This window comes from Oncorhynchus kisutch, linkage group LG9 (assembly GCF_002021735.2).
Source record: "Oncorhynchus kisutch isolate 150728-3 linkage group LG9, Okis_V2, whole genome shotgun sequence".
NCBI classification, from domain to species: Eukaryota; Metazoa; Chordata; class Actinopteri; order Salmoniformes; family Salmonidae; genus Oncorhynchus; species Oncorhynchus kisutch.
This window is the reverse complement of record NC_034182.2, coordinates 19,578,131-19,589,649: the sequence shown is the minus strand read 5'-3', so window position 1 is coordinate 19,589,649 and position 11,519 is coordinate 19,578,131. Positions and strand designations below refer to the sequence as shown.

Here is an 11,519-nt window from a genome sequence, read left to right as displayed (position 1 = left end):
CGACTTACACTGTGTATGTATACATACATTCATATATGTATTTATTAATTTCTTCTTTGTCAGAATGCAGGAAGACTTCTTCCCCCACCAAATCCCTCCTCAAATAACTCAAAAAGTAGGCTACACAGTCAGAATATTTTTCACATTTATTATTAGCTATTAATACATGCATACTTTGCCTACAGTTTGTTTCGTGTAATACAGAAATTCTCTCTATCTAGATACCCAAATTCTTTACAAGCAGTTTCTTACCAAAAGTCTATACAATTTCATTTAAAACACAGAATCTTAGTTATATACAGCTTGAGAGACACTGAGTTAAATTGACTTTGGCTACTAATGACACCCTATTCTCCATATATGCTAGTGCAATACTTTTAGTACAAAGTAGTATTTCATCAAAAGTAGTGCACTCCATGGAGAATATGCTATAATTTGAGGCTGAGCCTTAGAAGTTGTATATTTACCATGTTGGCACTAATAGTTCCAAGACATTCTAGTTTAGAATGCAAATTAGAACTTTGTTGTCATGAAACTACAATGTTTGCTGCTATTTGTTTTGTTATCACATTCCAGCTGTTCTTATGTACTGTATATTGAGGATAGAAGTTGTCCATAGTTAAAGATCTAGGATCAGCATAGCCTCCCCAACCCTTTCCATTAGGGGTAAACCGCAAAACTGACATTAGATCATTGTTTATGATTCAACTTACTCATACTGTATTTATGTTCAGTTGGGATATATTTTAAAGGTGCAATGTCCCTTTTAATTAACTTCTTATCCTGTGTCACATTGAAACAACACAAAATAAAGTATTTTCAATGCGTGTCTTTTCTCAATGTCTTTCTTTCTTCATTTTAAAACCTGTACTTATTAAAAGCCTTATGATCAGGGATCATCCCTTTGGTTACAAACTCATTTTGCCCTAGGGGCCACATTAAATCATTTCGGGGGGACATTTGTCTCGAGGGCCAGGAGTTTGATACCCCTGCACTAAAACCACTGAGCAAATACAGAATTAACAGACAAATAAAGTCTGCAAAGTCTAGTGGTTTGAATGGTTGTTTAAACGTTGTTGAGCCGACGTGAGTAACGTTAGAGGAGTTAGCTAGGCAGCTGTACAATGCTACTTCATACAGCAAACACAAAGCGGAGACTTGACTGTAGATATAATGAACCTTGTCTAATATTGAGACTGATTATTACACACAATTCATTACCCACAATTCCACATGCCCTGAAAAAATGTGCTCTTGAAAATACGTCAACTCACTGCATCATACTGAACTAGTATGTCCGTTCACTCCAATACAGAGTAATTGTTGCTGATACAAACCTATATAGTGTTATTATTATCTTACAACATTCATTTTAAAACTTGTGTTAAAGTGTAAAGCCATATTTAAAAGCACTGCACACTGGTATTTTCTTTTATGAGCTGGGTTTTATTTTATGAGTTTGTTGTTGTTTACAAGTGGAGAAGAGGTGGGTGGTGTTGAGTTGTTAAGAGGGATCCTATGCAGTTTCACACACTATGGTATTCCAGGGGGCATCACACCCACCCCCCTCATGTGTTGCAGTGACAATTCACCAGAACATTGTCTGTCTGTCTTCTAGAATTTGCGTTATCAAGGGCAACTATCTGAACTTTCTGATGCTTAGTATTAGTTGCTGTGGGTACATATTTGCATATTTATGTGCCATATAAAATAAATAACTGAATGAATAACTAAATAAAACATGAATGTGTCACCCACCTTTTATCTCACTTGTGCTCCTCTATGTATTTACAATGAATCCCTTCCCTCCATTTCGGACCATTTCATTTAGTTGACTAAAGCAAAGGGAAGTTGAGTTCTAGCTTTTTGTAGTGTTGTACTGTACAGTTATGGCCAAAAGTTTTGAGAATGACAAATATACATTTTCACAAAGTCTGCTGCTTCAGTGTCTTTAGATATTTTTGTCAAATGTTACTATTGAATACTGAAGTATAATTACAAGCATTTCATAAGTGTCAAAGGCTTTTATTGACAATTACATGAAGTTGATGCAAAGAGTCAATATTTGCAGTGTTGACCCTCCTTTTTCAAGACCTCTGCAATTCATCCTGGCATGCTGTCAATTAACTTCCGGGCCACATCCTGAATGATGGCAGCCCATTCTTGCATAATCAATGCTTGGAGTTTGTCAGAATTTGTGGGTTTTTGTTTGTCCACCCGCCTCTTGAGGATTGACCACAAGTTCTCAAGGGGATTAAGGTCTGGGGATTTTCCTGGCCATGGACCCAAAATATCGATGTTTTGTTCCCTGAGCCACTTAGTTTTTGCTTTTCCCTTATGGCAAAGGTGCTCCATCATGCTGGAAAAGGCATTGTTCGTCACCAAACTGTTCCTGGATGGTTGGGAGAAGTTGCTCTCGGAGGATGTGTTGATACCATTCTTTATTCATGGCTGTGTTCTTAGGCAAAATTGTGAGTGAGCCCACTCCCTTGGCTGAGAAGCAACCTCACACATGAATGGTCTCAGGATGCTTTACTGTTGGCATGACACAGGACTGATGGTAGCGCTGATCTTGCCTTCTCCGGACAAGCTTTTTTTCCGGATGCCCCAAACAATCGGAAAGGGGATTCATCAGAGAAAATGACTTTACCCCAGGCCTCAGCAGCCCAATCCCTGTACCTTTTGCAGAATATCAGTCTGTCCCTGATGTTTTTCTAGGAGAGAAGTGGCTTCTTTGCTGCCCTTCTTGACACCAGGCCATCCTCCAAAAGTCCTTGCCTCACTGTGCGTGCAGATGGACTCACACCTGCCTGCTGCCATTCCTGAGCAAGCTCTGTACTGGTGGTGCCCCGATCCCACAGCTGAATCAACTTTAGGAGACGGTCCTGGCGCTTGCTGGACTTTCTTGGGCGCTCTGAAGCCTTCTTCACAACAATTGACCCGCTCTCCTTGAAGTTCCGATAAATGGTTTATTTAGGTGCAATCTTACTGGCAGCAACATCCTTGACTGTGAAGCCCTTTTTGTGCAAAGCAATGATGACGGCACGTGTTTCCTTGCAGGTAACCATGGTTGACAGAGGAAGAACAATGATTCCAAGCACCACCCTCCTTTTGAAGCTTCCAGTCAGTTATTCGAACTCAATCAGCATGACAGAGTGATCTCCAGCCTTGTCCTCATCAACACTCACACCTGTGTTAACGAGAGAGTCACTGACATGATGTCAGCTGGTCCTTTTGTGGCAGGAATGAAATGCAGTGGAAATGTTTTTTGGGGTTTCAGTTCATTTGCATGGCAAAGAGGGACTTTGCAATTAATTGCAAATCATCTGATCACGCTTCATAACATTCTGGAGTATATGCAAATTGCCATCATACAAACTGAGGCAGCAGACTTTGTGAAAATTAATATTTGTGTCATTCCCAAACTTTTGGCCACGACTGCACACGGGTATGTACTGTAGTCCTCTACTATAGCATTGCTTCATTGATTGTGTTATAGTGCTTGAGTAGAAGTCATGTAGTGTGTTTAGCAATACTACTCAAGCACACAACAATGTGCTAGATTGGGGGAGTTAGGTAGGTTGGTGGTTGGTCTATCCCTTTAAAGTCTATATGTGTGTGGTGGGCAACAGAAATTGAATTCAATAATTTTGAATAAAGTTTTGAACACCCTTTCCTCACAAGCACCTCCACTTGACCCCTAACACTTGTCCCCTTTAACCTATTGACCCCTGACCCATTTCAGTCGGACCACTCCCCGTTGTCCTCCCCGCCGGAGTCGGAATCTGATTCACTGTACTCAACGGCGATGCGACGTGATAGGATGGTGGCCACGTCGTTTCCAACTGGCTCTCTCTTTGCTTCCTGCTCTCTCTGTTCCTGGACCTTCCTCAACTGGATACCTGGAAAGATGGAAGGAGGGAAGGTTTGAAGGAGGGATGGAGGGAGTGAGGGGTTAGATAAATATATACATATGAAGCTCTGTGTCTGTGTGTGTGTGTGTGTGTGTGTGTGTGTGTGTGTGTGTGTGTGTGTGTGTGTGTGTGGTGTGTGTGTGGTGTGTGTGTGTGTGTGTGGGTGGTGTGTGTGTGGAACAGCATTGCTCCCGTCCCTGTCCCTCACTGGGCTTGAACCAGAGATCCTCTGAACACGTCGACAGCGTGTCACCCACAGAAGCAGCCTTACCTGTTGCAAAATTCCTGTAACTTTCTGAAAGTTGCCAGGTTTTTTTTTTCTTCCCCCCTCACAATTCTGTGAATCTTTCAACCAGAATTTCTGGAAAACCTGGGAATTTTGCAACCCTACAGTCCACCAAAGCAATGCTTCTAAGGGGAATGATCTCATTCTAGGTCTCATCACAAAAGGGAAGATACAAACACAAAGCTAACTATTGTTGTCACGATACCAGAATTTTGACTTCGATACTGATACCAGGTTAAGTATCACGATACTCAATACCATCATGATACTCGATACAGATAAACAGAAACTCAGCTACTGCTCTGTTCAATCGTTGGTCATATTTTGAGTTCAATATTATACATTATAAATTTTTTGGGTAAATCAAGGGGCTGCAGATGACAAAATCTGTTTCCCATTCATTTGGGACTTATTTTATTGATCAACAACGTTTTCATAGAGGAAGCATTTTCTTATTCCATAAGTGTGCGGTGTCTCTTTAAGACCCAGTGTTGAGGTTATTTAAGAGGCACATGCACTCAAGTCAGTTGGAGGGAGAGAAATGATGCGAGGGAGGCGATGTGAATGAATCAAGTTTTTGGTGACAATCGGCTTTGAAATCAGTATAATTTACATTATGGTTAGCATATTATGACAAACAGAGCTAGCAAGGAAAGTTAGCCTACAACGCTGGAAGCTACCGGTATCTTCTTGCATTGTAAAGTGTCCTAGCCTGTAATGGACATTGTTTTGTTTTGTTTTGTTCTCTAAATAAGTATACAACGTGACACATTTGACATAAGTACCGAAAGTACCAGAAAATCTAATACTGAACCGGTTTTCATGTTCTAGTATCAACAAAGTACCGAAGTTTCAGTATATCGTGCAACACTACCGAAAACTAGCTAGCCATTTCAAATACGCTAAATGTACTCATTCACAGGTGGATACACATGTATCCATGCACACACGCACACACATACCCTCTATCGGTCTCACCTCTGCGTATGGCTGCCAGCAGTTCACTGCGAGCATTGCTGATCGGAAGCACACCTAAGCACACACACACACACACGCACACACACACACACACACACACACGAAAACAAACTTAAACAAAAAACAAAAAAAACACATTCATAAACACACCCCCACACACACCCCCCAAAACTCTCTCACCTCTACGTATGGCAGCCAACAGGTCGCTGCGAGCGTCACTTATCGGAATCATCGGCATCTGGCCCTTCCTGGTGGCAGGAGCTTCTCCAACAATGGCGTGAGCCAGAGGCAGGATATGGGAGGGGGGTAGACCAGGTGGGGGAGGAGGGGGGGCAGCGGGAGGGGCACCGGAGGGGGTGTGAGAGGGGGAGGGGACATAGTTGGCAGGGGGGGCGGGGGGAGTAGGGGAGGGACTGTAAGGGCGGGACATGACCGCCACGGCCCCGGGGGGGAGAATGGGGGAGGAGGAGGTGGAGTCGAAGGCAGTCTGGGCGGACGGGATGAGGGGTGGGGGAGGGGGAGGGGCAGGGGGGGTGAAGTACTCGGGGATGGCTGATGGCTGGCCGCTAAGGTAGGAGGAAGAGAAAGACAGAAAGAGAGAGAGATAAAAATAACACAATCAATCAGACACGAATTAGCAACAGTGGGCAAATCTGTTGGCTCGAACAAACCTCTTAAAACTAAAATCAAATTAAATGTTATGTCAAATGTCAATGTCAAATATATTATTCTAGAATTACAAAGGCTTCGAGAATTAGAATTCCTAGAATCGACATTCACAGTCAATTTAGTGTTTGGCGATTCTATTTCTATGTGGTGTTCTTACCCATATGCCCTGTAGTCCTTGACAGACTGCTGCCGTGGCCCATTGAGTGCTCCCCCCTCAGAGGAGGCGGGGGGTGCGTGGGGGAGCTGAGTGCGCCCCAGAGAGGCGATATGTCTTCCCCCAGCGACTACACCAGAGGGGAGATTAGGTCGTGGGTACCCACCCCTGTCTAAGGACTGGGTCTGTGGTGTCTGGGTGAGGTGGGGGACACCGTCGATGGGGTGGGGGGCGGAGGGGGGCTGGGAGGGGTGGTTAGGGCTGGACGGGTAGGAGAGCTCGCCCATGTCTGATGCCACAGACCTAGGAGAGGAGAGAGAGGGTGGGGGGGGGGTCATTTATTTTACCCAGCAGAGGGCAGAAGAGAGCTAGGCTGTGCTTAATCACACTCAAGACTGGCCAGTCACTGAACAATTCATGACACATGTACATTGCATTCGGAAATATTCAGACCCATGACATTTTCCACATCTTGTTACGTTACAGCCTTATTCAAAAATGTATTAAATTGTCCCACCCCCCATCAAATCTACCATAATACCCCATAATGACAAAGTAAAAACAGGTTCGGACATTTTTTCTAATTTATTAAAAATAATTAAGTGAAATATCACATTTACATAAGTACTCCGACCTTTTACTAAGTAATTTGTTGTAGCACCTTTGGCAGCGATTACAGACTTCAGTCTTCTTGGGGATGACGATACAAGCATGGCACAACTGTGTTTTGGGAGCTTCTCCCATTCTTCTCTGCAGATCCTCTCCAGCTCAATCAGGTTGGATGGGGAGCATCGCTGCACAGCTATTTTCAGGTCTCTCCAGAGATGTTCATCCTGGTTCAATTCTGGGCCCTGGCTGGGCCTCTAAAGGACATTCCGAGATTTGTCCCGAAGCCACTCCTGCGGTGTATTGGCTGTGTGCTTAGGGTCGTTGTCCTGTTCGAAGATGAGCCTTCGCCCCAGTCAGAGGTCCTGAGTGCTGTGGAGCAGATTTTCATCAAGAATGTCTCTGTACTTTTCTCTGTTCATCTTTGCCTCAATCCTGACTAGCCTCCCAGTCCCTGCTGCTGAAAAACATCCCCACATCATGATGCTGCCTCCACCTTGCTTCACTGTAGGGATGGTGCCAGGTTTCCTCCAGACGTGATGCTTGGCATTCAGGCCAAAGAGTTCAATGTTGGTTTCATCAGACCAGAAAATCTAGTTTCTCATCGTCTGATAATCGTTTAGGTGCCTTTTGGCAAACTCTAAGCGGGCTGTCGTGCCTTTTACTGAGGAGTGGCTTCCGTCTGGCCACTCTACCATAAAGGCCTGATTTGGTGATGTGCTGAAGAGATGGTTGTCCTTCTGGAAGGTTCTCCCATCTCTACAGAGGAATTCTGGAGCTCTGCCAGTGACCATCGGGTTCTTGGTCACCTCCCTGACCAAGGCCCTTCTCACCCAATTGCTCAGTTTGGCCGGGCAGCTAGCTCTAGCAAGAGTCTTGGTGGTTTCCACTTATGGAGGCTACTGTGTTCTTGAGGACCTTGAATGCTGCAGACATTTTTGATATCCTTCCCCAGATCTGTGCCTCGACACAATCCTGTCTCTGAGTTTTATGGACAATTCCTTCGACCTCATGGCTTGGTTTTTGCTCCGACATGCACTGTCAACTGTGGGACCTTATATAGGCAGGTTTGTGCCTTTCCAAATAATGTCCAATCAAATTAATTTACCACTGGTGGACTCCAAGTTGTAGAAACGTCTCAAGGATGATCAATGGAAACAGGATGCACCTGAACACAACGTCAGGTCTGAATACTTATCTAAATAAGGGACATACAGACAGTTTGGGGCCTCTTAGAAAGGTCCTTGTTTTTGAAAGAAAAGCTAATTGTACTTATAAATAACATCAAATTGATCAGAAATACAGTGTAGACATTGTTAATGTTGTAAATGACTATTGTAGCTGGAACCGGCAGTTTTTTATGGACTAGCTACATAGGTGTACAGAGTCCCATTATCAGCAACCATCACTCCTGTGTTCCAGTGGCACTTAGCTAATCCAAGTTTATCATTTTAAAAGGCTCATTGATCATTAGGAAACCCTTTTGTATTTATGTTAGCACAGCTGAAAACTGTTGTTCTGATTAAAAGAAGCAATAAAACTGGCCTTCTTTAGACTAGATGAGTATCTGGAGCATCAGCATAGATCTGGTACAACACTGTGTACTACTCCCTTCACAGAACAGCCCAAACTGTCTCTAACCAGAATAGAAAGAGGAGTGGGAAGCCCCGGTGCACAACTGAGCAAGACGCCAAGTACATTAGTGTGTCTACTTTGAGAAACAGTCCTCAACTGGCGGCTTCATTAAATAGGACCTGCAAAACACCAGTCTCAACGTCAACAGTGAAGAGGCGACTCCGGGATGCTGGCCTTCTAGACAGAGTTGCAAAGAAAAAGCCATGTTGTCTGTCCAATAAACATAAAATATTAAGATGGGCAAAAGAACACAGACACTGGACAGAGGAACTCCGCCTTGGTGGCGTCTTGGGGTCACCAGGTTTCAAAAAGCACCATCAGACGCCACCTCCACAACCACAGGCTCTTTGGAAGGGTTGCCAGAAGAAAGCCCTTTCTGACCTCCAGACACAGAAGCAAGCGCTTGGAGTTTGCCAAATGTAATTTAAATTATGACTGGAAGAAGGTGCTCTGGTCAGATGAGACCAAAATCGAATGTTTTGGTCAGATACAGCATCGGCATGTTTGGGGTCGAAACAGAGATGCATACAAGGAGAGGCACCTCATACCCACGGTGAAATATTGAAATATGGTGGTGGGTCAGTGATGTTTTGGGGCTGTTTTAATTCCAGAGGTCCAGGGGCACTGGTTAAGATTGATGGCATAACGAATTATCAGGCAACAACTATCAGGCAATTTTGGCTGACAATCTGGTTGCCTCTCCCAGATGGCTGGGACTTGACAGTAGGTGGACTTTCCAACAAGACAATGACCCAAAACATAACTCAAAATCCATACACTGGTTCAGTGACAACAAAATTTATGTTCTGCTATGGCCATCTCAGTCACCGGAACTCAATCCAATAGAAAACCTGTAGGCTGAGTTGAAGAGGGTAGTTGATAAGCGCAAACCGGAGAATATGAAAAATCTTGAAAGGATTTGCATAGAGGAATGGTCCAAAATCCCTCCAAATGTGTTCCTTAACCTTGTCAAACATGACAGGAAAACCTTGCCGTTATCCTTGCCAGAGGTGGTTGCACTAAGTGCTAAATGATGAGTGCCAATAATTATGAAAACCTTGATTTTGGTGAAATGCATTTTGTACATTATTTCTCACATGTTGGAATTTTGAGTTTCTCTCTATAATTATATTGTTTATATTATTTAAAGTATTGTTTGTGCATTGCCAGTCAGGGGTGCCAGTCATTTTGAAGCCCACAGTATATACAGTACCAGTCAAAAGTTTGGACGATTAGGGTTGGTATACAGAAGATAGCCCTATTTGCTAAAAGACCAAGTCCATATTATGGCAAGAACAGCTCAAAAAAGCAAAAGAGAAACTTGGAAAAATTCAAGCACTTTTGAAAGTTTTTCAAGTGCAGTTGCAAAAACCATCAAGCACTATGATGAAACTTGCTCTCATGAGGACTGCTACAGGAAAGGAAGACCCAGAGTTACCTCTGATGCAGAGGATAAGTTCATTAGAGTAACTAGCCTCAGAAATTGCAGCCCAAACAAATGCTTCAGAGTTCAAGTAACGGACACATCTCAACATCACCTGTTCAGAAAAGACTGCAAAGAAACCACGACTAAAGGAAACCAATAAGAAGAAGATACTTTCTTGGGCCAAGAAGCACAAGCAATGGACATTAGACCAATGGCAATCTGTCCTTCGGTCTGATGAGACCAAATTTGAGACTTTTGGTTCCAATTGCCATGTCTTTGTGAGTGACTGGATGATCTCCGCATGTGTGGTTACTACCGTGAAGCATGGAGGAGGAGGTGTGATGGGGTGGGGGTGCTTTGATGGTGACATTGTCAGTAATTTATTTAGAATTCAAGGTACACTTAACCAGCATGGTTACCACAGTATTCTGCAGAAATACACCATCCCATCTGGTTTGCGCTTAGCGGGACAATCATTTGTTTTTCAACAGGACAATGACCCAACACACCTCCAGGCTGTGTAAGGGCAATTTGGCTAAGAAGTAGAGTGATGGAGTGCTGCATAAGATGACCTGGCCTCCACAATCACCAACCTTCAAACCAATTGAGATGGTTTGGGATGAGTTGGACCGCAGAGTGAAGGAAAAGCAGCCAACAAGTGCTCAGCATAATTAGGAACTCCTTAAAGACTGTTGGACAAGCATTCCTTATGAGGCTGGTTGAGAGAATGCCAAGCTGTCATCAAGGCAAAGGGTACAAAGCTGTCATCAAGGCAAAGGGTGGCTATTAGAAGAATCTCGCTTTTTTGGTTACAACATGATTCCATGTATGTTATATAATAGTTGATGTTTTCACCACTATTCTACAATGTAGAAAATAGTAAAAATAAAGAAAACCCTTAAATGAGTAGGTATGTCCAAACTTTTGAATGGTACTATACAGTTGAAATCGAAAGTTTACATACACCTCAGCCAAATAGATTTAAATTCAGTATATCACAATTCCTGACATTTAATCCTAGTAAAAATTCCCTTTTTTAGGTCAGTTAGAATCACCACTTAATTTTAAGAATGTGAAATGTCAGAATAATAAGTAGAGAATTATTTATTTAAGCTTTTATTTATTTCATCATATTCCCAGTGGGTCAGAAGTTTGGTAGCATTGCCTTTAAAATGTTTAGCTTGGGTCAAACGTTTTGGGTAACCTTTCACAAGCTTCCCACAATAAATTGGGTGAATTTTGGCCCATTCCTCCTGACAGAGCTGGTGTAACCGAGTCAGGTTTGTCGGCCTCCCTGCTCGCACACGCTTTTTCAGTTCTGCCCACACATTTTCTATGGGATTGAGGTCAGGGCTTTGTGATGGCCACTCCAATACCTTGACTTTGTTGTCCTGAAGCCATTTTGCCACAACTTTGGAAGTATGCTTGGGGCCATTGTCCATTTGGAAGACCCATTTGCGACCAAGCTTTAACTTCCTGACTGATGTCTTGAGATGTTGCTTCAATATATCCACATAATTTTCCATCCTCATGATGCCATATATTTTGTGAAGTGCACCTGTCCCTCCTGCAGCAAAGCACCCCCACAACATGATGCTTCCATGTGCTTCAGGGTTGGGATGGTGTTCTTCAGCTTGCAAGCCTCCCCCTTTTTCCTCCAAACATAATGAGGGTCATTATGGCCAAACAGTTCTATTTTTGTTTCATCAGACCAGAGGACATTTCTCAAAAAGGTACGATCTTTGTCCCCATGTGCAGTTGCAAACCGTAGTCTGGCTTTTTTATGGCAGTTTTGGAGCGTGGCTTCTTCCTTGCTGAGCGGCCTTTCAGGTTACGTCGATATAGGACTCG

The 11,519-nt window shown here is 43.3% G+C and overlaps 1 protein-coding gene across 3 annotated transcripts in view; it reads right to left on the bottom strand.

Moving 5' to 3' along the window:
• Window positions 1–128: 128 nt before the first annotated feature.
• The window catches only part of zgc:109889 (WH2 domain-containing protein), a 66,332-nt gene continuing 54,941 nt past the window's right edge, over window positions 129–11,519 (bottom strand). Inside the window, exons 7-10 of one of the 3 annotated variants that reach the window (XM_031832058.1) lie at window positions 6,005–6,304; window positions 5,359–5,744; window positions 5,179–5,232; window positions 132–3,902 (exon numbers count right to left, since the gene is read on the bottom strand). In XM_031832058.1, the coding sequence (XP_031687918.1) occupies window positions 3,742–3,902; window positions 5,179–5,232; window positions 5,359–5,744; window positions 6,005–6,304 (901 nt within the window). In that variant the 3' untranslated portion in view covers window positions 132–3,741. Of the gene's footprint in view, window positions 3,903–5,178; window positions 5,233–5,358; window positions 5,745–6,004; window positions 6,305–11,519 lie in introns of all 3 variants that reach the window. The other 2 variants (XM_031832057.1, XM_031832059.1) reach the window with 2 other exon arrangements.